Raw genomic sequence first — 27,616 nt, 5'->3', positions numbered from 1 at the left:
AGAGTTTGGCTAGCCCTGCCTAGAAGGTTTATCTCTTGAATATCAGGAATGTGATGTATCCCAAACATATACCTGAAGAGGGGAAAAAAATCACTGAGATGTATCCCTTTGCCTCATGCCTCTCATTCTTAAAACAGTTTTGTCTACCTGTTTGTAAAGATCGCTTAGGAGACTGAGTTCCATTTCCAACCCATTTTGAGTATTTCAGAGACTGCTGAAAGGTCAGCTTACTGTAACCTAAAAATGGGACTTTAGACATTCTCATAGGTTTGACCTCCAAATCTTCACTACTCTGCTGAAAGTCTGACCAAGGCCACCCACAGACACAAAGTTTATGGACAGTAATTTTTCTACTAAGACTCATATAACCCCCATTCTACCTACGTAACAGCAAGTGCATCTCCTGGCTGCAGTAATAGATTAATCTTTACAAATAATTACGAAGAAAACTTGAACAATACATTCGACTAAGGTTCATTCTGCGTATGAGTGAATTACTGGATCATCACATTTTAGGTAACCAGTGGGACCAGCGCTGTGTTCAGCAGCTCAGTGACAAAGTATTTGCTCACTGCAAGGCTGACTGAGATCAACCTTTGGCATGACTCCAGAAAAAAGCTCCAACATATACATTTTTATACATACTTGTGCAATTATGCAACTAAGCTAGGCACAGTGTACACCTAATAAATGGACATAGGCTTCTCCTTTATATCATCAGCCAGAGACTTAACCACTGAAGAGGCGTCTCTTTTCCCAGACAATGTCTTCCAACCTCTGATTCTTTCCTATTGAGGGCTGGCGTTTAGTTATAATTTAACATCCTACAGCCTGATCCCCTTTCTTTTAGCTTTGTGGTCTGACCCTTGGCATCTTACCAGTCAAGACAACATCTTGTCTGGGTTATCTTCAGCCAATATAGTCCTCTCCGGGAAATTTCTTCCAGACCTTTGCTACTACTGACATCTCAATGCCTTTTATGTTAGGCTCCTTCTTCTAAAGTTTCCTGTCCTAGGATGGCTAACTACCTACTTTCTGATGGATCTGGAGATAAATGGCTGATCCCTGTCTGTGCTCTGTCTTATGAACTCCTTTCTTGGGTCTTGGTGTCCTACCTGGAGAGAGAAGGAGAGACACAGGGCCAGTCATACCTATCATCAGAAGGCATCAGAACTCCTGGCAATAGTATATAGTTAAAATGCATCACTGAAATTCATAACTAATCAATCTGCAACCTAAATATGCTTATACTTATTTATGTCTTTATATTCTGAAGTCACTACTGTGTTATCTTGGGGAATTTCAAACCTTTACAACATCAGGTATGTTAGTACCACCACGGTGAGAATACACGAAAAACAAATTCACTCTTACTTAGGACAGATAAATTCTTTTGCATAATGGGGCCAAGAAAAACTCAACTCGATGTGTGCATACAATATAAACAGAATTTTAAGTGTCTTCTCATGAAATGCTTCCTGTTACATAACACTTTATTCCCCATTTGCTTAAAAAGGGTTTACTTTCCGCTAATGATATGAGACCACTGCTGGAGCACAGTGCGGCAGCAGCTGCTTTGAGAAATATCCTCAGCACTGCGTTGTCATTTGACTGAGGGGGTAAAGGAGCATCTCTTATTTAAACAAGCAGCAGGGGCAATGTAGAGAAACCCAACGTAGAAAGGTGTGTGGTCCAGGGACATTTTGAGAGAGGTCCACAAATGTTACGGGTCTCAGATGTGTGTCTCAACAGAGATCTAATTTGGGGATATCTGTGTGGGCAAGAAGGTGAAAAATCTGTACGGGATTACCAAGACCAGCAACTGAAATCCACTGCCAATCCTGGCATATCTCCTATGCATATGTTACCCTAACCAGATCCTGCCTAGCTGGTGAAATCTGGAGAATTGCTCCCGATGGTATCAAGGGCATAAGCACAGGCCTGAGGGAAATCTCTTGCACTCTGCATATGAAGCACTAACTTTCATTAGGATATACAGACAAAGCCAACATTTTGGGGGAGAACAAGTAAACAAAACAAAAGCAAACCAGCAAAGCAGATTTTCCCAGAAATGTCCACAGCTGATGTGACTATAGTCATACTTTGTATGGGTGCCACTTAGCAGACTTGCACTTGAGCCTGCTTGAGGACTATCTCAAGTATGTATGCCTGCTCTCACATGGGACTAAGCAATTCCTGGAAAGTCTGAGTGCCATTGAATACCACTGATTTGATCATAAGTTGAAACATGCAAAACCTCCAAACCAGACAAGCACGTGTCCTATTCCATGCCAGAAATTCAAGAAACAAGCTTCAATTAAACATGTATTTTGATTAGGCTGCTTCAGTTCATGGCCCATTAGCCAAATCTGGCCTGCAAAATATTTTTATCTGCCCACTGGTTCTTCCTCTGAGGGGGTGAGGAGCAGTTGTTTGGACAGCAAATGCAGTCAGAGGAGCCAAGGGCCTCCTGCTGTGCCTGCATGTGGCCCAGCACAGAACAGCCAGAAGTCACCACTTCCAATTGCAAGAAAGAAAAACAGGGAAAAAGCTGGAGAAATATTGCTACTGCGTTAGCCCACTCTACAAGACTTGGAAAGACTGATTCCAAGGATAACATAATCTCCCTGGATGATTTTGTTGAATGGATGTCATAAACACGCTATTTAACCCCAGCATGCTATGGGAATAATTTATAACAAAAAGAAATGTGTCTCTGATGCCCTGATGGAGGTGGTCTGTTAGGAACTGATCCTTCTTTCATTCAAGTCAGAGGAAGAAAAAAATCGGATGCCATATAAAGCAGCGCGGTGAAGAACAGAGCACTGATTCAGCCATTGACTTCTGCAGGGATTATGCAACTTTCACTTCCTGTCAACACGCTCTTCCTTTCGTCTGGTAGAAAGGAAAAGTTCTGTACAGAAGTGGCTCATTATTGCAAATGAAATTGCACAGCATTCAATAAAAAGACAGATGAGCCAAGGGGAGTAGGATGTCTTTTTGTTTCTTATGTCCCAGATATATCACACTACCATATTATGGTCTCCCCCCAAGCTTTAATTTAATTAACATGAAGGAAGGGAATAGAATTTTAGTAAAAGTTTAGAAATTCCCCCTTCAGGCAAACTTATTCAAATAGCGAGTTGTTCTTTTCGCATGTATTCATTTCTTGTCTTTAGACTGCTTCCAGTTATTCTGGCACAATTTCTCAGCTCACAAACAGAAAAAAAGCCCTTCAAAACAGAATGCATCACAAAAACCAGCAGAGCACAGTATTAAAAAGCATCTTATAGATGGCGGGTGAACGTATTTCCTATTTAAAGCCCACATATTCTACAGTACGGTAGCACAGAAGTATCCCAAAAAGCACCAAGACGGATTTTTCCAGCACTGGGCAATACAACTGCAGCAACACGTGGCTGTCCCTAAATCAATGGACACTGTCCTGGGGACAGCGGCAGCTGCACTGCTGTTGAGACCCAACTTGTCACCTTCCATCAGGAACTGCACAGTGATGTGTGGAGACACCTGCCCACACCTCTGCTGGACTTAGAAAAGCTTAGTGCCTGCCTCCGACTTCACTGCTCAGCTGTAAATGCTGGTATTACGTTGTAGCTTTGGGAGCTACCACAAGACATTATCATGGATATTAGTGGAATAACAGATGGATAGGGGAGTTAATTCGAGAGTTTGTAGGAAATTTTAATTAAAGAAGCATCGGCATTTGCAAACTGAACAGAATGACTGGATACTAAGTACTGCACAAAGCACAGAAAGTAAGTCCTCATCTGACTGAAGTCTGTGGCAAAACTCTTGCTACTGTCCGCAGACCACAGATTTCACTGAGCAGTGTATTTGATATCCATGGAGCAGTATTCAGTTTGTTGCTAAGACCCAAGTATAGATATCTTTGTATAAAGATATACTAAGTCCCCAATACAGTCAAAAGAGATGCAGCCCAGATGATTAATGTATTCAGGGTGCGACGAGCTGCTCTATGTCTACTGATTGTACTGACTCAATTCAACAGGTCCTTGGAGATCGGTGTCCCTCTGAATGGCTGCTGAAGGCCTGGCAGAACTAAACTGGCATCAGACACCTAGCCGGAGGCACCTGAAGCCAGGCATAAAATCTCCACGGAGATAACTGGACATCAGATACCCTGTTCGCACACAAACACCTGCATTTACATATCTTCAGCTGGAGCTGAATCCCATCCGTGATTCCCTATGAAGAGCCCGTGTCCTTGGATTCAACAGATTTTGGATAGTTCCCCAAAATCAAAATAAAACCAAGTAAACAACCCTCCTCCCACATTTTTTCTCTTTAACTTGCTCTACCAAAACCTCAGCTCAGTACCGCCACGATGGATACAGCCTCAGACCTCCAAGGAACTGACTCTCTGCTGGCTTCAACCTTCCTTGTGCTCTCCTGCTGCTGTAACTCCTCTCCCTTCTTATGCACCAGAGGGATGCCACCACCTCCCTCTGATAGCCCACAACACCAGCTCCCACCCCCATGCGATAAATATTCCAACAAGTGCCTTCATGTTCCTCCCACACTGCCCTTCATGCCTGGGAGGAAATTTCTGTAAACATCTGCAGAGCTATTTCATTATCTCCCTTCAAAATCCTTCTTACGGCTCCTCTCCTGGTTTCTCTAATATCTAAAAAACCAATACACCAGAAGTTTACAGCAGTCAGGCTGCTGACTTGCTTGCCACAGCTCAATTATGTTCTGGCCCAGTACTGTTTCACTGTTTCCCTGAATTTTGTTGTCTGATGGTATCCATCTGTTGTCTCCTATTCTTCAAGTTGGCATGGATTTGGTCAGGGCAGTCTCTGCTATGTGGCTGGGCGTTATCAGGAGGGCTTCCTGACGCACGGTTCTTCAGGGCAGTAATAATAATACTGATAAATAATACTGCAAACCATCCAATTCTGAAACTTATATGTGAGGAAATATTTCATATGCTAGGCTTACAGAAAGCAAAACGGACTGCAGAAGTGTTCCAACGTAATTTGGACCCAGGGCTCAGTTCACAGTTTTTAGTAAAAACCCAGCTACAACAAATTTTACTTGTCAAAGACACTGTACTTACTACTATGCAAAAATTTCAACCATTTTCTACAGCAAAAATCCAGACAGCTGCTTCATCTTCTGAAGTCATGCCATTATTTAAACTTCAATTAATAAGCATATACTCTGACATTATTTTTCCCGAATGCTTGTGATTGTTGACAGCATTTTAGTACCAACATCCTTTTACAGCTGAAGAACCAACACTTGAACAAAGTATGACATCCTTGGTTTGGATGGATTTCCAGAACTACTATGGCTTTTCAGGGCTTGTAAGTGTAACAAAATGTGACATCTGGCATGTAAGATCAGAGGTTCCCATGTGTTCTTCTGACATTGTGAAGGATGATGTTTTCATTACAGAAAACAGCACTCCCTCAGACAAGTAAGCTTGTAAAACCCAGTGGGTCCAATTAACTTTATATACTATTTTGCACGAGATTGCAAAGTGTTATCATTCTAATTCAGATTTCATTAGGCATTATCTCCTTTTTTAAACATCTTGAGTTTAATTTATGATTGCACACTTTTTTTTTCTTTTCAACTTCAAACATGTACTACATACACTACAGTACATACTACATACATTACAGTATGTACTAGAGCTTGTAGAAATTTCCTTCTCTCTTGCATAGCAGTTGCTTCCTTTATCTGTTGGTGTAACAACCAATTGTAACAAAGTAGATGGCTTAAAAAAATACTGAATCATTTATCAACAGATTTTCTTCTCATAGTAACATGGCACTTTATCATTATTTTAAGTTCTAGTTAAGCCATTGTATTTAAATATTTCAGTATCATTGATTTCTCCTTGGTTAGGTAAAACAAAATGAAATCATCTGTTCTTCGGCTTACTATATCCTCAAGAGCCCAGGGATGATTGAAGAAGAATTACCATCTGAGATGGCACTTCCACTGAAGACAAGGGAAAACAGACACTCCTGATGGACACCCTTGCAAGTATGGCTCTTCCTTCTTCAGAACTTCTATAGCACTCTAAGACTCTGCAATTTAATACTGCCTTCTCTCAGACCAAGTTATTTTTCCTCAGAACTGAATAAAATTGTCTAAATATTTCCCAAAAATATTTATGGACAGGCTGTATTTCTCATTGCTGACTATCACAGGAGAGAAGCATCAGTTTAGACCATTCACTTACTTCATTAAAAAGGTATGTAAAACCATTATGAGAACTACAATCAAGTATAATTATGTATTCAGACAACTTTGTTCTCCCAAAGAAGTACACGTACTTTCTGTACCAAATTCTTGGTTCAATATTCTTAATTAATGTTACATTAATTCTTCTCCATGGCAGCCTTTTTACTGTCATTTTTATAAAATGTTTCCAAAATGTATTCCTTTGATTAAAGATCACACATGATTTAATTTTATTATAAGAAGAAATCCAATTTTCTACTTACTCCGTTAACAATTACGGTAACTTTTATGAGGTGCCTTGCCTCTGTAAACTCGTCTCCTACCGATTCTATCCCAGCTAATGAAGTAAAATAAAAAGAAGAGTAATTGTAATGACTGTACCACCTGTTTTAAACTTGCCTTTTGAAAATTTAGTTTATCATTAAGTGATAGATGCTGCTTCGGGCCAGCAGCCACAAGTAGGTTTTGAACGTGTTGGTGGCCAGGTTTCTTCCCAACTTATTCAATGCCACCACAGGAGTTATCTGCCCATCTCATGGTATTTTTGAAGTAGTCAACTTCCATATTTGCTCTTTTGTGTCTTTTAATAGTTAGAGGAAGCTTTTTCTTGCCTGTACTGCTGCCGTTGGTGGCCATCTCAGCGTTGCCATCTAGCAGACAGCATGCATCCTTCTCACACGAAGTGCTGATATTAGCACTGAGCCCTTTTCCTCCCTTAGTAAATTATACTTGCTAAGATGGGATTTCCCCTTTCCCTGTGTCAGTGGAAATGCCTTCAGCCTCAGTGTCTCAAGGGTACTGTGGAATACCTAAAGCAACTGAAAGAGTTGTACTGCCAGAGTCAGATGCTGATTCAAGTTTTTCACACCTCTAATTATTACATATGCTTTTTGAGGCTTTTAGCCAGCACTGGAGGTCTAGCACAGTTCTCTCAGCCATTGTTCAAGTATTTTCAAGTTGTTACAAAAGAAAAAAAAAAAAAAGGAAAGGAAAAGACTGAAATATTTACATGGGAGTTTCAAGAAGGCCTGAGAGTATATACACAAGACATAGTAGCCCCCCATGGAAGCTGCTTTGTGCTTACTTACAGGTATATACGAGGGGAGCATATTGTATCAAAGGTCAAAATACATTTTTGGTAGTAGGCTGGGGGAAACAGCAGACCACTCTAACAAGACATCCACATTGCAAGTAGGCTTTTCCCAAAAAGCTCCAATACATCCTAGGGGCCTGGGGAAAGAAAAGTCGTCATCTGCCGACAAATTTCAAAGATGCCAAGTGCAGAAATTAAAAGCCTAGCTAGGTAGCTGGAGAAACAAAAAGAGAGGAGAGAAGAAGCTGACTGGTGTGCCGGCAGATACGGTTGGTAGCAGATCTATCTGAAGACAAAGACCAGGAACACCACAATCCATTCCAAACGCAGCTTGTTCTGGCCATGGACTACATTAAGTAGAGATGAAGAATTAAAAGTGGGAATAAGCAGAAAGGAAGAAAGGAAGAAAGGAAGAAAGGAAGAAGGGAAGAAGGGAAGAAAAAGGATAAATCACACAACAAATCCTGCAATTTAAATGAAATAGTCAATCCTTGAATAAAATGGGATCCTCAATATATAGTAAACCTGAGCAGAAATACGCTACTTAGAATGTAACAGACCCCAAGAAAAAAGTGCCATGTCCCACTGCTGACTCTTTTCTGTCATTGGGTGTACATTGGGTAAGCAAAGTAATTTAGTCCAGTCACAAGCCCATATTTTCTCTGGAAAACTCTCTTTGCAAGGATATGTCTCTCATAACTACACTCTTTAAGGAACAATGCTTTCCATAAGCCTCACATCCTATACAGGACTGTTAATGTGTCTATAGGAGTACGTCTCCTTCAGTGCAGCTATATGAAGCAAATAATCACTGGTTTGGGGAGTCTGTAAAACATCTCTGCTTGAACTTAGCTGTCAGGAAGCCCACAAAGAAATTCTCCAAATATTGCCCTGATGGTTGAGAACTGAGGTCTGCAAGATAATGGGAAGGCAACTCCAGGTGGCTTCCAGATGTTCAGTGATGCTCAGAGAAGTTCATTTCCTTAGATGGACAGCCTCTTATCTGGAAAGGGCTAGAGAAAACTGGCAAAGCCAAAATGTAAACTAAAGAACACCTGCTGAAAGCTAGAGGGAACCACACACAGTTGCAGTAAAATGTCAGATTAAGGATGAGATCACTCGGTTTGGAGAAAGAATTTCTGAAGTCAAAATAAGCCTAAAGATGATTGTCCATAGAAATTCCCAAGCAGAAGCTTATCAAGCTACCGGAGAATATACTGCATTACATCATAGATGAGCTCAAGCCAGCCCTGAACATCTTGACCTCTTCATTGTTTTCCTCTGAATATGCTCCAACTTCTTACTTCGAGTTCTGTATATAAAGTGAATGGCCCATTATTGTCTGCAGTGCTCCAATTTCAGTCCTGCCAAGGCTCTATATAATGGCATCATTATTCATAGGTGGTAGTGTCATTATTATTACCTTTCTAGACATACAAAGATGACTCTGTACAGCCCTCTGGCTCTTAGGTTATTCAAAACAAAGAATTTTTAATCCCTTCAATTTTTAAATTCCTTCATGCTCTTCCCTTTCCGTGTACTGTAAGAATATCGATGATAACAGAGAGAATCTTATTTTTAGCATTTCTGTGAGCTTTAAGAAGCTGAAAGAGAATAGGTGACCCTGAACGAGACAGACAAGCAGAAGACTTTGCAAGAGATGGAGAGGGGATGAGTGTTTAAATTCACACCAGGCACTTCAAATATAAAATTCCTCTCATAACCTTTCCCACCCTTACTTTTCATAAATATCCTGAGGGTTGCAACCCACTGGGTGCGAAGCATTGCTATAGGGCACAGTGACTAGAAGGCAGCGAGGAGAACAGAGGCTGGACGTCACCGCAGAACACATCCGGCACAGATTCAGGGTCCAAGACGAAAGCACCCTGGGGCTTTTGCTGTAGGCCCGATACCAGTTCCTACTGATAAGGCACCGTGAAGTTGCTCTGTGAATGCACAGAGAAACCACAGCGTGTGTGCCTGGTCTTGTCGCTCCGGGGGCACACGGGAAGTCTGACTTGAGACTTCTTGCATAAAATCAGTGTCCTGCAGCTCCGTGCTGGCTACGCTGATCCCTGTCATGTTCTTTGTCATTGTGAAATGCAGATCACAAGACGGTGCCCCAGGCCTGACCTCAAATGCCAGTTTTGATCAGCCTGAGAGGAAGAAAAGTCCTCCTGCCTTTTAGTCCCATCTCCCTGATCCTCTCTCCTTTCCAGAATGTCATTCAGTTCCTCAGCCATGCTCTTCCTTCTGCTGAACCAAGCTAGCAACAGTTTCTCAGACTTCCACTCCAAAAGCTTAATTTAATAGGTTAAATACTCAGATACATGCAGACAGAAGGCTGTTATAAAGTGCTAAATATGATCCTAACGTTTTTTTTTCCCCTAAGTCACCGTTTCTGCTTCAATTATGATAAATTGTCTCTTGGTGAACTGTCTGAAATTTCTGCTTATTTCGAGTCATCTTACTTTTCTTTCACACCTGAAATTTCCCAAATCACCTAGAAGCTTCAATCCATCTGCTCTGAAATATACTATCCTCCCTGGCTCAATATCATCTGAGGATTTAATTAACTTGATGTTTACATTTCCCTCCTTGTCACTCATTACTTAATATATTGAAAACAACAGGTCCCAAGATGAATTGCTGCGTATTTGATACCTCACTCCATTTAAAACTGTCTGCGTGAGAATTATTCACTGGTTGCCACCTGCCAGCGGCTGACTTTTTCATTTTTTCTTTTCTTCATTTGAATATACTGTGCAGAATTCTTGTTTAGACAATACTTTGCTAAATTCTCTCTTAAAAAAAAAAGAAGTCTGATTACAGGACAAAGAAGTGGCAGAAATGACACTGAATTCTATGACACTGGGATTTAGTTCTGCAGGGCTGAAAGAGATACTATCAAGCAAATATAGACTATATAGTCTATACTATACTCATGCTACCTACTTTTTACTATTCCTCCTGCTATGGTACTTATATTTGCAAGTTACTACAGCAGTACATGGGCAGTACACAGTGGATGAAATACCAATGCTCTGGGTTCCGTGCATCTACCAAACCTCATTTTTCCAAGAGCTCGTTCTATACCCATCAGCTGCAGAGTTTTAGGTGTTCCACATGCCATTTACTTGAAGGTTTCCTTCAACAACTGTACTTTTAACAAACTGTAAAGTAAAAATTGGGCTGAGAGGTGAATACCTTCTGGTTGTCCCTTTCTGAAATTCTGAAACTGCATTTGTTTTTCCTAATGGTTTCATTCATCACCCATTTGCTAAAACACCACATTTCTGATGTGATTATCTGTATCTCTTGTAGAAGTGCCCAAAGGTCCCTAACGGAAAGGTATCCTTCGCCCTGTAGCAAGAACTTCCACCACCAGCACAAAGAGGACGGATGAATGCAGCAGCTCAGGTGCTGTGCTGGGACTGAAAGACCTCAGATCAAATCTGCTGTCTGCCATGCCTTCCTCAGGAGAAGCTGGGCATGTCAATTTGACACTGTTTGACAGCATCTACCTGTCACACAGGAATAATTAGATTTCTCACACACAGCAAAGCAACAATCCCTTCATTAAAAGGCTGTGGGGCCCATGGATACATTCATACTGGTGGTCATAAACCCCATCAATATACAGATGGCAGCATTTAATGAGTATACAAAAGGGAAGGAAGGATAACTAGAGTGTTTCTAGAGATTCATTGATCTATTTTGTCATCTAACTGATGGCTTTTATCTGCAGACCTCTCAGACACACGTTTTAAATAAGGCTAAGTGATAGCTTCCTATCGTTGGAGAACTCTTGCCAAGCCAAACAAGAGAGGGTAAAGATGACTGCAGACAAAGGCACTGGCCCTGTAATTTCCTTGTTAATTCTATTTCATCAGTTTGGTTAACCTTAGATGGCAGTGTTCAAATACTTGACTGAACAGGGCTTTTTTTACCACCGATGACCTAATGATAATGAAACCATACATAATTTAGAAACACTTTTGATTTTTTTCTTCTGTGAGTAGGTTTTATGGTGCAATGTCCCTTTACTTTTCATCCTCCAAGGAAACTTCAGGGCAGAGAAAAACAGATCCCAGCCTCAGCAAAGTCAAGACACACTTTTAATATTTACACACACATTAAATATTTCAAGCATGAGTCTTCTCCTTGGACATCATAAGATGGATGGAACAGGGAAACAAGTCAAATTTAATTGTCTCTTAATTGCCATAATATTTCCATGTGGTCCAGATGTTATTCGCTGGTGCCAGAATTTCAGTGCAGGGTCAAATAATTAACAACAGACAAAGTTAATACAGTGAGGGGGTTTCATCTGACCAGGTATAGCTGGCATAGGCAACAAAGAGATAAATGGTTTTCTTAAACTCCAGTGATGCTCTTTAGAGTTGCTTGCAGCCAACCTGCTCTGTTTTGCTATCAAATTACTTCAGAAAGCCAGCCCAATTTTTTATAAACACCATTTGCACCGATTCCATAGTGTGGATTCCTTAACTATGGTGCAATTCTGCACCAAGAAAAAGAAAAGTTAATCATCAAAACCTCTTCAAAGCTAGATCCTTTCACCTAGTAATATGACTGAGAAATGCATAGAGTTAAAAAAAAAAAAAAAAAGCATTCAGGCATCAAAGTGCTGCTGTGGATGGGGCAGTGAAAGCTAGGAGAGTTCCCCACCTCAGGAGTGCTGCTTCTGCTGACTCTGAAAGAGGGAAGCAGGGACTGAGCCCCAGGGGACAGCTCTTCTGCTGCAGTTACAGCTTGGAATGAGATGCTCAAGTGCATGCTAATGGCACCATGGGCCAAAGAAGCCTTGAAGACACCAAACTCAGCCTCTTTTCTCCTGGAAACACAGCGATCAGCAAATAAATTAGCCAGACATTCCTTAAACCCTCTTCCCCAACAGAGGACAGAAGGAGCTCAAGTTGTCAGTCAATACCAGCATCACTTGCCTGTCACCAGTGCCCAGAGGCTCTCATTACAATTAGAGTGTTATAAAGCTGAACAAGCTCATTAAATTCTGCTCTGCTGATCCCATAAGGTAAACCTGTTCATTTGAATTAAGGTATCTTTCTCCATGTAACGTGTGGACTGTGTACAAAACAGAAAGCTGCATCTGTCTTTCCCTCCTCCCTGCTCTCCTCCCCTCCCACCCTCCTCTCGCTCAGGCACAACATCCAAGATATTCAACATCACTCTGCTCCCTTCCAAGCCGTTCAGACATCAAACTCTAATTACAGAGCTTTTTTTCTTTTTCTTAGGTTCACCAGCAGGTTTGACTTATGTGAGCTGAAGCAAAATTTCATGTCCTCTCCTTGAAACAAAACAGGGCTGACAGAGAAGCTGGTGTGTAGTGATTGTCCTTCAGAGAAAGTTTGCTCTTTCCGAAGGGAAAGCTGTATAGCATTTCACTTGAACATAACCAAAATATGTAACCAGTGACTTTTACACTACAGATCTGCTGAGATCCTTCTGGACAGCAGTGCCTGCCCTTTCCACTCAGAAACACTGGCACAGCCACTCAGTGTCCTACTGAAACACCTTACCTAACAGACTGGGGTACTTTGTAGTCTTTCTTGCAGATTATACTCAAATTTTATGGAAAGCTCGAGTTCAGTTCACAACTATCCCATATTTTATGTTATACCAGCTTGAATGAAATGCCAGTTTTGTAGATTTGTGCAAAGTGAGGGGTATCTCTCCAACACACTTCAAACTCTTGCTGATGCAGTGATAAGCTGAAATCCTAGAACTGTTTCTTTTGAAAACTTTGTAAATGGCAGGAGATACTCTTGGTATATTAAGATCACAAAGTTTCATCTTCACAGTGCCCAAATGCCCAGAATCGAAGGTTTATGATGCTTTCACAAGTTAATTCCATGCACGATTTGCCTCATCCCAGTTAAAATGGCATACAATGGCACAAAAAAATAAACTACAAATAGCTTTCAAAGTCTGTTGAGGTTTTTGTAGGGATGCAAATACTTATTTTGCAGAAAACCCTAGAAATAAATGGACACATTTCAAATACTGTTCAGGAAGATTCAGTTATACAGACATAAAGGACAATTTACCGTATTTAAAGGATTTCAGAATTGGTTTAGCAATGGGATAGCGGTATGGTTAAGAGATTCAATCTTTTATGGTGATTTATCTAAAAGAGGAAGTAAATTTATCTTAAACATTCCCATCTTAGAAATCACCAACATTAATACATTTTAAAGGTATCTTATGCCTTAAAGATACAGTAACAGTGAAGGGAAATACAAAGGTATAATATCACTAGGTAACATCGTGAGGCACCATGCAGAGGTAAGCAAGAGCCCAGTCCTGTGAGTGCTGAGACAGTTGGCTTTAGAAACTTGGGTATTTTCTGAACCACACAGGACACATAGAACACTTATGCTGTACAGGTTGTAGGACAGCTTACAATCTCAAACTGATAAACTGGAGTTGGGGTAGGAGCACTGACCCTACTCGTATTGTGGGTTTTTTTGTGTGTGGTTTTTTTTTTTTTTTTGAGCATGCAGCAATTTTGCCTGCCACAGGATCCCAGAGGAGCGAAGAAAGCTCCTTGCAGAGTTTGGTTCTAAATGAGTTTTTACCATGCACAAACTTAATTTAAACCTTGTACTACAGATACCTTGACAGCAACGGATAATTAAGTCATAAAGCAAAGTGCTACATGAAAGCCATTAGGCTCTAAAGCAAATGATTTTAGTATCTTTTCCTTCCAGTCGGTGACTATAACACAGCTTCTGCTATTGCTTTGAGGGGAGCAAAAATGTCATTACATTCATGATACCAAGGGAAAAGCATTGCTAGGCACCTCACTCTGTACATGTAATGTCTCACTTCAAGTGCAGATACTTACACTAGTAATTTTCTGTCAAATCTATAACCCACAAAACTTTTCCATTCAAAAACAACCACCAGAAACTCTGAATATCACCCAATTTATCCTCCCCATGCAATAACTCTGTACAAATCTTCTATTCAAGCATCCTTTGCGTTAGGACTTCCCTACTTTCGTCTCCAATTCTGCTCGTGAGCAGCCTCAGCTAGCTGATTAGGCAACACTCAGAATGGATTTGGCAGCTAATATCACGGGCCATTGCTGCTCTGCAGCCGCTAACAACGTTTTCCAGCTGCTGGCTGTCTGGCTGTGCTAAAGGACTTGCGGTTCTTACAAACCGTGGATGTAGAAGATTTTTCCTCGAGGCAAGACAGGCCTACGGGGCACCATCTCCCAGGAGCCAACACCTGTCCCTGTGATTGAGGCTAACTAACTGCTGCAATAACTTATTATTGGACGAGATGGATTCTCTACTACTGCCAGTTTTTAAGAGTTGAAAGCAACTTCTGAGCTAAGTTCTAGCCTGGATGCTGAGACATGTTCCTTCATGAACCCTACGTGTTTACTTGGGGATATTCAATCTAGGATGGTCCAGTTGGCATCCCACAGTCCAGAGCTCCTATCCATTTCTCAGAGGAGATAAGGGATGGCCGTGAGATCAACATGGGCCTCTCTCTGTTCTTGATTAATACCAACAGCTTAAAGCCTGACTTACTGCATGAAAAAGAAACATGAAGTGTGTCTCATACATAAAAGAGCCTGGCACTCGGAATTGAGCCACTCCATCAGTGCTGCCTGACAAAAGGTTGCTAGAACTGAAATCTAGGCTCATGTCCTGATAAGAATCATAGAATCATTAAGGTTGGAAAAGACCATCAAGATCATCTGGTCCAACCATCCCCCTACCACCAATGTCACCCACTAAACCATGTCCCTAAGCACCTTTCCTTGAACACCCCCAGGGATGGTTACGCCACCACTTCCCTGGGGAACCTGTTCCCATGCCTGACTGCTCTTTCTGAGAAGAAATGTCTCCTCAATTCTAACCTAAAAAGAAGAGATCATCGTTGCCTGTTTTATGCAAAACGAGACCTGCCTCCTTTGGCTTGAAGGTTTGTGCTCCTCTCTCCTCTTACACAGAGCTTATACTTGCTCTGCTACCCCAGGGGCAGCCCTAGTGTGTGCTGCTATCTGAGGTATTAATGTCTTGAGGAAATACAGCTGAGATGCTGATCTAACAGCTTTCCTCCTTCTTCAAACCTTGTTTGGGCGAGAGCCAGAACAGCAATGAGTGTTGCTAGATTTCTGCCCTCCTTAGAGACCAAGAAATACAGTTTTTGTTTATGTCTTATATGAAATATAAAGGAAGACATGCTAGGCAACTCCTTTTTCCCTCCCAATTTCTTCCACATGTTTAGGAGCACAATATTGTCCATTGTCCCCTTTGTTATACCTGCAATTCACATCTTTTTTTTTCTCTTTTTCAGCAGGACTTACTAACAAAACACCAACAAAAGATGCTGGCTCCATTGACAGGTTCTGTGACAAAAAACAGTTTCAGGGGTCTCCCAATGAAAGCCTGGGGCCAAAAATTAAATTGCTAATGTGCAGGTAGGTGTGTAGGATTGAATGAATGAAGCAGTTCCCTTTTGTTCATAGACTTAAGGAGGAAGTCACTATCGTCAACAACCATGATTTGTTAGCACTTTATTTTCGCTCTGAAGAGCCTGGTGCTTGGATTTCTGTAACTATGGTAATTGTGAAACTATTTTTTCAACTATTATAAGCCATTATTTTTAAAACTATGATAAAACTAGATATAAGGCCAGAAGGGATCATTGTAACTCTCTTTTGCATAATGAATCAAAGAACATCTCTAATAATTTCTGCATCAAATTACTATAACTTCTGTTCGAGCTGTTTAAAAAAAACATCCTTTGAGACATCTGGTGACAGATAATTCCCCACAGTCTCACGTTGCTGCTCAGTAGTAGGCAGGTATATATTAATTAAATCAACAGGCTTTATCAAGAACCGTGCTCAGGCTCCCAAATAGCAAAATGAAAACCAGCTGCAATGTTCTGTCTTATACCATTCACTTTGAACAAAGTAATGATTTCACCTCCTAAATATTTTGAAAGGTTTAGGAATCTTTTATTTTCAGCCAGCCCTTTCCCCTTCTCAATTGGGAGCACTGCAATGTTTTGCATAAAACAGTTCATGACTGCTAATGAGCCACAGCTATGCTATGATAAACAGAGCTAAGTTGAACTTGAATTGTAGATTGCTTGGTGCTTAAAAGAGAATATATCTGCACACAGAGCTTCAATTTTGCATGTAAGTTCCTGCAGAAAACTCCCAAAAGACACGGGGTTTTGCCCACATCTCTCTACATCTGAAAGATTTGTACTTGTTTCTTCAAAGTTTCTTCAATTTCAGGTGAAGTCTGAGCTCTGCTGAAGCTAGCAGCAAAATTCCCCTCGACTTTAAGGGGACCCATTCACTCCACATTGCCAGTACTTGAACTCAAGGCCTTTGGAAACAGAACAAAAGTGTCTTTATTTTGCACTAGAAGTTACTGGGGCATTGTACTGGTACCATAAACAAATACAGCCTCTGTCTCAAGGAATTTATGACCCACATTTGAGTTTAATGTGCCGTTCTAAATATTTCAAGATACTGAGTTGGCCTTGCTTGATATTATGTGGATATATCCACACAAGTCTTTGTAGGATCAGAGCCCAAAAATGCAGTGTACAGAATGAATTACTGTACTCTTTCTTTCTATCTTCTTAATGGTTTAACCAAAATCCAGAGCCAATACTTGTGTTTTTATTAATATGATTAGCCCTATCACATGATTGTTGTTTTTATAAAAAGCTACCAGCCTTTACTCTACTGCCATTGTTGTTCTTGCCATTTGGTAAAAATTCCAAATGACAGGAAAACGCCCTTTTCCTATACTGAATGCTTTATTGTCATGCAGCTCAACCCTGTACTATATTGCAAACTCTACAGGATAACTTACCACTGCAAGTCATATTTAAAAAAAAATTGATGAAAAGTAAAATAAAAGAAAAAAAAAAACACAAAACATTAAAATCATCCCAAAACATTTCTCTCTATAAACAACTTGAGTTTCTTTTAAACGCCACTGCAGATTCCTGAATCAAGAATCTCTTTTTTTAGCTAGTAATGAAAATGCTCTGAGTTCCCCAAGAATCACCTTTTCTGAGGTCTGCGCTGCTAGCGAGATAGCTGCATTTTGAAACGAATCTTGGAGCACTTCAAAAACAGTAATTTTCATGCTTAATGGACAATAGTACACAAAGCACTGAAGTGCTTGTGTGGGCAAACGGCTCCTTCGCTTGGCACCTTCCCATTTGATTTCGGCAATGTGGGCAGGCCACTTGTTTTTGCAGTGGAAAACAGAATGGATGTTATTTTAGATGAAAGAACCAATTGCACAAAACTGAAAAGACTGTAGAAGACCTGATTTCTAATTCTGGTCTCATCCCCAGGAGAGTTGGTCCTGGGTGACACTGGTAACACACATCAGTTGTTACCTTGCCTCAGTTTCCCTTCTGTAACAATAGAGAGCATCTTTTGTAAAGCGCTTCAAAGAAAGACTTTTATAGAAGAAGACTCCGTTAAAGTTCTTCCCCTCTTTTTAAAATTATAAACCTCTTTGCCTGCCTTTACAATGAAGACCGTGTGACAAATGCATAGGTTATGATTCTTCCTCTTGCTGAATGTCAAGGAAGACTCTGCCTTTGCTACTACTGTGAACTAAACTGGGTTTCTATGCCATGATCCTGCTAGCTACTCCTGTGCATGCTTAAATCTGGGCTGCAGAGGGAATCTCCATGGATGTGATACGCCTGTGCATCGTAACTTCCAGGAGCTGCATGCCAGAACCCACTGCTTTTTCTGGTTAGACACAAATTACTTTTCTCTCTAAAAGGAAAACCACTCTTAAGACAGTTACAAATAAGATACAAGATTTATTCCTGGGGTATTATTTATGAAATATCATAAGCTTCTTGGCTTGGCTCTCCAGCTGTAGTAAATTGGCGTGGATCCATCATAGATCCATTATCATTAAAATGAGTAGCAATTGGGGACCAGATGGCACAACAGTTTAGGGCACTAACTTTCTGCCGCCTATTTGTCTAGACTACTCCATGACGAGAATTGAATAACATGATTTGGCTCTGTTTGAGCTAAAAATTTCAGCAGCTTTTCAAAGATGACCTTCAAAATATATATTTAAGCAGACACATATATAGAAACAAGGATCCTGGATTTTCTGGGCTTTGTGACATGAAAATGACCAGCAGTTTGCTACACACACACAAAGTCTACTTTAATTTACCAAGAATATATGCCAAAGAAAGGTTTGTAAGCTTATGACAGATGGAAAGCAAATGTATTTGGAAGACTCTATTACACCTGCTACATTCTAAGTTCATTTTTTTCACCAAAGTTGAACACCTTGTCATTCCATTTAAATATAAATAATAATATTAAACTTACATAGTCTCTCTGACTACAAAGAAGTGCTGCTATTTCTGTATACAAACATTAAGGAAACAGTTACCAAAATACTTTCTTAATCCCTCTCCATGTTGAGAGAGAGAGAGAATCTACAAGCTTTAAAAAGAGAACACAAATTATTAGAGACCTTTTAAGTAAATCCTGCCCTGTAATAAAGTTTTATCTATTTAATATGTCTGACAGAAAGGTATGTTTTTGAATAACCTCTAACCATTTTAATGGAGGTGTCATTTCAGATGGTATAGAACTCCCTTGTTTAGCAGAAAATGGTAGAATGAAGTAACAGAGATTGGAAACTGAAGCTAAGGAAATTCATTCTATACATACATCAAATAATTAACAATCGAAGCAAGCAGATCTAGAGGTTTGCAAATTTTCTAGTTTTTAACGTCTCAATTTAAAGATTGGATGTCTTTCTAAATTTATGCTCTGGTTGAACCAGAAGCTTGCTGCAGGGATTATAGGGTAATGCTCTATGGTTTATGTTAAGAAGGGAACTCAAATTAGCTAGAATATAACAATTCCGTCTGTTCTTAAAATCTGTGAATCATCCAAGAACTTTTCCACCAAGCCCACAGAAGATAAGAATGAAGACTGCAAATATTTCTGAAGGGAAAAAAAGAAAAGGCAAATAATCCCTCTAAAAAAACCACACACATACTTGAGGATTTCAGTAGTATCTTGAAAGTACAAAGTGCAGCTGCACTCTCAACTTTCTTGCATACTGAGAAACTTGCTAAAAAGCTGTAACACCAACAGCATTTCTGGCCCATTCCTCACAATCATAGAATCACAGAATCTCAGAATCACAGAATCACAGAATGGTTTGGGTTGGAAGGGACCTTGAAGATCATCCACTTCCAAACCCCTCCTACGGGCAGGGATGCCAGCCACTAGATTAGGTTCCCCAGGACCTCATCCACCCTGGCCTTGAACACCTCCAGGGATGGGGCATCCACAGTTTCTCTGGGCAACAAGCAGAGTTTCATGTAGTGTCGGCCTCTCTCCTGCTTTTTCAACCTACCAAACTAATTCCTCACTCTCACACTTAACATTTCCTTTACCACTCTGTTCTTTTTTGTCCCTTCTGACATACCAGGCCCATCTACGGGGTAGTGTTCAAGGCCACCATGCGATCTCCCCTGGAGCTCAGAGAGGAAATCACACTGGTTCCAGTCAGCAACTTAGGCCCATGCTGATGGCACTAAACTCACTGGCACATGCAGGACCCTACAGTCCTATTAATGACCATAACAACGTCGTCTTTGTCAGGATCAACACTCTGTAGCATGTGTCAGCACTTCAACAGTTCTGGCATTTTATGAGTAGATTCATGTGACAAATGGTATGAACTTCATGGCCTAAGAAGGCAACCAAGAAAGCTTGATAAGCTTTCTAACAACTTGAGGAAAACTCCCCTAGAAATGCCCTAAGCACTATTTTTAAAGTGTTTTTAAGAGATTTAGGAGCCCTAATGCTCAGTGTCAAAGCGACTGGTCAGGAATGAAGACTCATTGCAACAAGCTGAATTTGCTGACAGGCCTGATCGTGTTGGTGTGGCCCACCTCAGGGGCTTCAGCAGGCTCATGGAGGTGAGGGAACGAAGGAACAAGCTGCAAGCATGTCTGCAATTTGGTTTGAGGGCCGAGGCTCTTCCCAGGCGGGTACTATTCGGAGGCTGCTATGAGCCCCTGCCTGTTTGGCTGCCCACAGCTGCAGGTTTATTCTTAGTTTCAGGAATGCGAATCCTCACGGATGCGGTGATTGTTGCACTTTAGTTAGGAGATAGATTTTGTCTTCCAAACATTTCTCTCTGTGAATAGGGCAGTTTCCTGATGAGGTGGGTGAGGGGTCAAGTGATGTCTGATTTTGTCCTCTGACAGTCACTTGAGGTATGGAAAAGACTTGCCTGGATTAGACTGGTCCCCCTAGTTCAGTAACCTGTGACTATGTGCAGTGCAGAATGTTGCAGTAAGGATCTCTACTGTAGGCATTTATGGGAGAACATACTTCCACATCCCTTCCCCAATAATTGTAATTTCCCCCAACACAGTAACGCAGTTCCATTGTCATGTGAATGAAGCACAAGGTGATGCCGAGCTCCTTCTGCTCTTCAAGCTCATAATGAAAAGTGAGAGGAAGCATACTCCCGGCCAGGGTGACTGCATGGGTGGAAGAGGTGATCTTAGAGGTCTTTTCCAACCTTCTACGATTCTTTGGTGCTATACAGATGTGCTGGTGTAGTGCTGCATCTAAGCCCATAGGCTGCGCTGACAGCTGGTGCTCATGATGACACGCTACTTGAGACATACACTGATAAGTCAAGGAAGCACTGTGATGTTCCCAGTGGCTTTACAAGCTCGAACCTTTGTAAGCTCAGGTTTCTCTACAACCTGCCCCATGTGTCAAAGCATGTATCTGCTCTTTAGTTAAGCCATGAACAGGAAAATAAACTCAGGCAAATGCAAGGACCATCAAAAGATCTGGCATTTCTTCCCACATCAACAAGGATTGCAAAGTGCATTTCTTTGACACATTTACCCAGCAAATCCAGAACAATATGCATGCATATTCTATGAAACTACTTCCAGCCATTCCAGTGCACAGACATTTTCTCTGAGAACAAACATGTACCCTAAATTATGCTGCTGTTCTATGGGACGGCGATCAGATCTTAATATAACAAATGTACAAGAACATAATTCAGCCTAGAACGTCAAGGTTTCTACTTCTTTCAAAAACTGACGGATTACAGTTTGCTCATTTTGCCTTTAACATTTATTACTAAAACTCTGAGTATCTTGAGATGCTGAATATCTTTCTTTCCCATGTCCTTTCTTTAGGAATATGTTTCCAAATATGTACAAACTTTTGCCCTTTCTACCTACTAAGCCCTGCTAAGCTATTCAGTTAGGTCATTATTACAATTTCCCTTTTATTTTTAACTTTCCATATTCTTAGGAAGTCCTTAAGCATTACAAACTCCAGCTTGTGCCCTACAACAAGGTCTTGTTAAAATGACCTTGCTCCTTATGTAGTACAAACGACTATTGCTCAGCTGAAGTCAACGAAGGAACACTGATTTATGACATCAGTCTGTTCATTATCTTGATTTCTGTTGACTGACCTTTTAATGAAAATGAGCATACAGAGGGAAAAAATAAAATGGGAGTAAGACAAAATATATTATGAAGATGAGGAGTTTTTCTACCTTGCTGAACACAAAGATTTCGCTTACAACAGAACCCCTGGGGAAATTAGGACACGTCAATAGTCTCCAACCAGCCTGTAAATAAACTATAATAAATGATGAATTTCTGTAGCAAGCAAGCAAATCTGCACCAATTAATGATGATATAAACAGAAATCTATTGCTTATATATTGCTTATATGCAAACTTTTCTTTCAGTTAGGTGCCAAAGTGTGGCTGATTTTCTATATTAAAGGAATCACAATCTTGCCAAGTAATGTGGCTGAAAACAGGCATCACTTTGTGACACAAAGCCACCATAACTTCAAACAGCCCCATACTACAATATTGGTTGTATGATCTTGAAGGAGCTGGAACATTCCATGAGCAGATGCCAACAGACACTCATTCACCCATAGTTCTAACAATGCTACTATATACCATACTAGCCAGCAATGCTAGCAATAAATTGTATGCAAAAATTTAAAGTCAGACACCTTCGGAATGATTTATACAGACAGGTAGAATAAACCAGTTTCTCAGACCAGTCTGACAGCACCCATACCATACGTGAAAACATCTAAGCCAAGCAAAGCATTTTACAACTGTGGAAAAATAACTGTTTCATGCTCCAAAGGGTGAGGGACCAAGGTAGTACATGGAAGTCCTAGCAAAACAAGCAGAGCAGTCTATCAGCTTAAGGTATCTCTGAGAGTGACATATATTAGACCTGAATGGTATTCCAGAAAAAGAATGACAATAGATAATGCAAGCACTAAAATCAGGGGGATAAAATCCTGTCTCCCTTGAAGTTAGTGGTAGAGTTTCACCATTTTCAGAATCAGGATTCATCCCTGAGTGCTTTTATTTTTAAATATTTACAGTGAGGAGGTAACTGGTTTTCAGCACTCAGCTCCTTTATTTGCTGCATACTTTTAAAAGAAAAAAGAAGTTATAGTATTTTAGGAGCTATATTTAACAAATAGCTCCACTGCCTTTTATGCATTTCAGGAATCAGTTAACAATAATGATTAAAATAAACAATTTCACTGATTTTCATTGTTGTTGCTGGATTGTCTCCAAACATTTCTTTTACTCCCTCTATTCCTCCCACACTATCTTCCTTCCACCATTCAGTCTGGCCAAATTTACTGTGAAGAGACTCTCTTCTTCATTTCCCTTCACTGCCTCTTTCCAAGACTTAGTTGAAAGTCACTGTTTCTTTTAACGAACACAACAACAAGCAGCATCTCTTGTTTCATTCAGGCATGTGAATTTAGAAAAAGAAGAAATTTAGTCCATGATACTCATTACGATTACGCCATCTAAGACCTCCTAAACACACAACACCGTTCTTTTGGTTTGCTTGCATGTTTATCCTTAAAAATGGCAGGAAAAAAAAAATGTTTTCAAGTGTTTGTAGGCTTCCAGAGGAGAGACTGTTAAAATCCAAGGGAATCTGTCACCATAAATGATGGAATCCCACAAGACAAGAGAGGGGATTAGCCTGACAAAACATCTGCCTATGTCAACACACAGTGTCAAGTGAAACAAAGCTCCACCAGGCTCTGATCCAGGCAGCTAAATGTCTGCACTCTGCCACCACCTCCCCCCGACAGCTGGGCAGGCTTGCAAAGTATGTCTGCTTCTTCCTGACACTGCTGAAAGACTGCAGAGCTCAGTGTAAGTGTGGCTCCTCGACAGCTCTGCCTTAAGACTTCACACCAAAAGCATGCACAGAGCTACAAATGCTTCACTCTCCTTTGCTGCAAATAGATAAAGATTTTATTTCTCCCAAGAAGGCAATCTTACTTACTTGGGATAGCGCCTCTGCTGAAAGATGGGCAGAATCTCTGTGTCTTGATTTGAATGTAGAAGCAGTAAATCCCGAAATCTTTCTGTCAGGACAAAGAAAAAAAAGAAAACAAAAACAAACCCAGGCTGTGACTCTGCAGTACATGTTTATGCCACCAGTAAGTAAGCAGTAGTATCAGTGAATTCTCTTGTCCAGCACTGGTTAGCAAAGGGCCAAGCTACATTTACAACAAAAAAAATCTATATATTCATACACACAAAACTGCTAAGACTAGAAATCACTCTTTCTTGTAAACCCTTTTACAAGTATTTCAAAATGTCATTTTTTTTCATCTAATACCAAATTCAAGTAGGGCTTACAAATTTCTGAGGCCTGTGTATAGGTCTTCTGGGTATCAGGGACAGGAAAAAAACGTCCCTGTCTTGAAGAGTTTAGTCTAAACAGAGTGAGGAATAACTAAGAATTCACCAGGCACTCAAGAATCACAGTAGTCTAAATGAAGATAAATTAATTAATTAAAATTAAATCACAATATAAGTCCTTAGGTAACTGACTCATTGATATTTCCAAGGAAGGCTGAAAGACTGGATCACTTTTTGTTCACAACTATGTATTTCAAGAACTGCACTGTAGGGTCATCTGCAATAGATAAGCTTTTTGCGACATAGCTTCTTTGACCAGTGGGTTCAGGGGCAGCTGTTTTGTGCAAGATGCAATGTGTAAGTGGGATCTGTAGGAGTTTCTATCAGAATCAATTTCTCAATTTCTGGAATATGGGAACCTGCTCAAAATTATCTCAATACCTAGATTTAGGGATAGAAGGGAATTTCCTATGCAGGTCAAATACCCTCAGCATGCCCCTCAGCTCTCCATAGCATGGGACGCACTCTGCTTCCTTCCATCATCTGCAACTTGTATTTAACCAGACATCTAGCAGCACAGAGAAACCTTGGACCCTGATGATACCCTTCCCACCTTTGCATCTCCTACTTTTCCTGCAATACCATGTAACTGTAGCTTGAAGGCTTCAGCTGCAGGTTTTAAGCTTCACTCCTTTGCTGAGCCACTGTTTGTAGCCTGTGGTGTGTGTAATAGCTGTACCATGGGTTTCTCTAAACTAGCCATCTCTTCCATGTATGTTTCTCATTCTGGGAACTGAACTTTAGAACAAATATAGTCCTTCCTTCCTCCGTATCACTAGGTGTCTCAAAATATCCTCTAAAAAGGGTTTACAGATAAGGAAATCAAGGGAAAGAGAATTAACAAAGCTGAATCTCTCAGCACCAAAAAGGAATCATAAACACCCTCCCACTTCTTACAGTTTAGTATATGATGGTTTTCCTAACATTAGTTTTTTATGTAATATCGTGTCATCATAACTGCATCAATTTGGATACAATTCTGCTATGTAGCCATTTAAATTAAGAAAAATAAATAAATTACCCATACTTCATAAAATTACATTACTTTGAAGAAAGCATAATAAATTCAAAAGGTCAAGCATCTCTGATGGTCTGATCTTGTCTTTCATCAGCTGGCTAAGATGTTTTGCAAACATCCCACAGAAAACTCCAGGATCCACCAGTGAGGAAACAAGGATACTAATACTTAGTATCTTCATCCCACACCTCTTCAAATGCAATTTTGAAAACACCTATACCTACAAAATTCTTATCACATCTTCAGAATGCAAGCTGTTAGCTTTCCCTGTACCTAACTGGGACAGAGACTGGATGTGGTGGACAATGATAAATGCAATGCTGTAAAGATGGAAACGAAATTCACTTGGCATTTCTCAAAGAAGGTCCTGCTTATTGTCTTGCCATTAAAACTACTTTTTACCTCTTTTTGAACTTTTAGGAAGATGCAGAGATTTGTTTTTTTCCCATTGTCTGGCACGTGGCAATGTGCTGCATGCAGGCATGCCCTGTCACCCTTACAGATTACACATTATGATCTTCAAAAGCCACAGGACAAGAACTGAAAGACTTCATGAAGCTTTAACTACTGCAAAAAATCTAACTGTGTGTGTGTCAGAGCGAGCACATTAACTTCCACCACCACCATCTCAGGAATCTTAGTGTATTTTTCATGTTTCTCAACACAAGTCAAGTTACTGGTGCCAGTCTAGGTACCCTTTATAAATAGGCTTCCTATGAACAGCTTTTGAATACACCTGGTGGAGGAGGGAGAGGAAGTTTTCAATGGCAAACGCTGAACTACAGGACTTCCCTCTATGACTTAAGGGTTTTGACTTTCAGAACATGGTGCAAGTCACCACAATTAAGGATTTGATTAATACAATGTCTTCTGGGTGTCTGATTTATGCATTTTTCAGGGCACATAGCCAGGTGCTATAGCAGTGGAAAGCACTGGGAGACACCACATTACATTTAAGTGTGTGAAACCGTTTTGGCAGATGTTGCAAAGGGCTTACTACTCTTTAGGAGAGACAAAATACACTTTGCCAAGGGTGCAGATGTGTCCCGTGCCGTTGCCTCCCTGAGACAGACAGCGCCCAGGCTGAGAGCCATAGTCTACCTCCAACGTCTATTCCCTGACTTTTTTTCCTATGCTGCTGCCCTTTCTCCTTGATCCAGGCCAGCCGGATTCATTCCACTTTTCAATTCAACAAGCTGCGATCCTGAAAATATTTTGAATAGTAATGTGACAGGGCTGGCTAGAAGTGGAGGGAAGGCAGCCAAGGCATCTGAAACTGGCCTAAACAGCTCCCCTACTGGATCGTGTTCTAGTTAAAGTCAACTGTTGTTTTGTTGTGTGTTTTTTTTTCCCTTCACTATGGCAAATTTCCCAGGCAGATGTGTTTTCTTGCCACCATGTGACTTTACTCGTTTTTCCACGGCAACATTTACGCTATATGGTAGTGTTCTACCTCATCTCACATACATCCTACAACTTCCTCCAGTACATGTAGCCTCCATCTCCTGTAAATGCTCTCAAGAGAAATAGCACACTGAACAGAAGCTTGTAGGATTAATTTATCCCACAGCACCCTTATGTACGTGATTCACCCTTCAGGTCTATGATATTCTCATATTGCACACATGTACAGTACAGAAGTCAAACTGGTGCAAATGGCAGTATCACCTTTAAGGACTACCCAGCAAGGTGAGGAGAGCTTTGGTAGCTACTGACAAGACATAGGTACTTTTGGTGCTTCTACATATGTGGAAGCCTAAAGCTCTATAAGAGACAGCTTTTCAATTTGCAAAATAAAAAATCACGATGATACGTTCCCAGACACAGGAGGTGGTGGTGGAAATGAGGATAGAATCGTTCAGTTGCAAGGGACCTTCAAAGATCATCCTGTCCAACTGCTTGACCACTTTAGGGCTAACCAAAATTAAAGCACATTAATGAGGGCACTGTCCAAATGCCTCCTGAACACTGACAGGCACGGGGCACCAACCACCTCATTAGGCAGCCTGTCTTCGAGTCTGACCACCCTCACGGCACAGGAATTTTCCCTCATGCCCAGGCTGACCCTCCCCTGGTGCAGCTCTGTGCCATTCCCTTGTGTTCCACCATCGGTCCCGGGGAGCAGAAACCAGCACCTCCCTCAGCGCTTCCCTCCTCAGGGAGCTGCCGGGTGCAGTGAGGCCTCCTCGCCGCCTCCTCCTCTCCACACTGGGCACCCCAAGGCTCCTTGGCCTTCTCCTCACAGCACATGCCTTCCTGCCCTTCTACCAGCTTTGTTGCCCTCCTCTGGAGGCTTTCAAGTAACTTTAAAGATGATCTTTTCTTCTAATCCATACTACAACAAATGAACAATCTGAAAATTGATGAAACTAAGAAAAGCATTTTTAGACTACTTTTATTTGCAATCACTAT

General features: G+C 40.8%; 1 protein-coding gene across 7 annotated transcripts in view; it reads right to left on the bottom strand.

The window, feature by feature from the left end:
• NOX4 (NADPH oxidase 4) overlaps positions 1-27,616 on the bottom strand; it is a 123,063-nt gene that overhangs the window by 23,672 nt on the left and 71,775 nt on the right. For all 7 annotated transcript variants that reach the window (XM_080567548.1, XM_080567549.1, XM_080567545.1 and 4 more), the window contains one exon: positions 23,765-23,846. In XM_080567548.1, the coding sequence (XP_080423674.1) occupies positions 23,765-23,846 (82 nt within the window). The remainder of the gene's footprint in view (positions 1-23,764; positions 23,847-27,616) is intronic.

This window comes from Anser brachyrhynchus (genome assembly GCF_964034855.1).
Source record: "Anser brachyrhynchus genome assembly, chromosome: 1".
Taxonomy (NCBI): domain Eukaryota; kingdom Metazoa; phylum Chordata; class Aves; order Anseriformes; family Anatidae; genus Anser; species Anser brachyrhynchus.
Note: the sequence above shows the minus strand (reverse complement) of the source record. Positions and strands in the feature narration are given on the sequence as shown.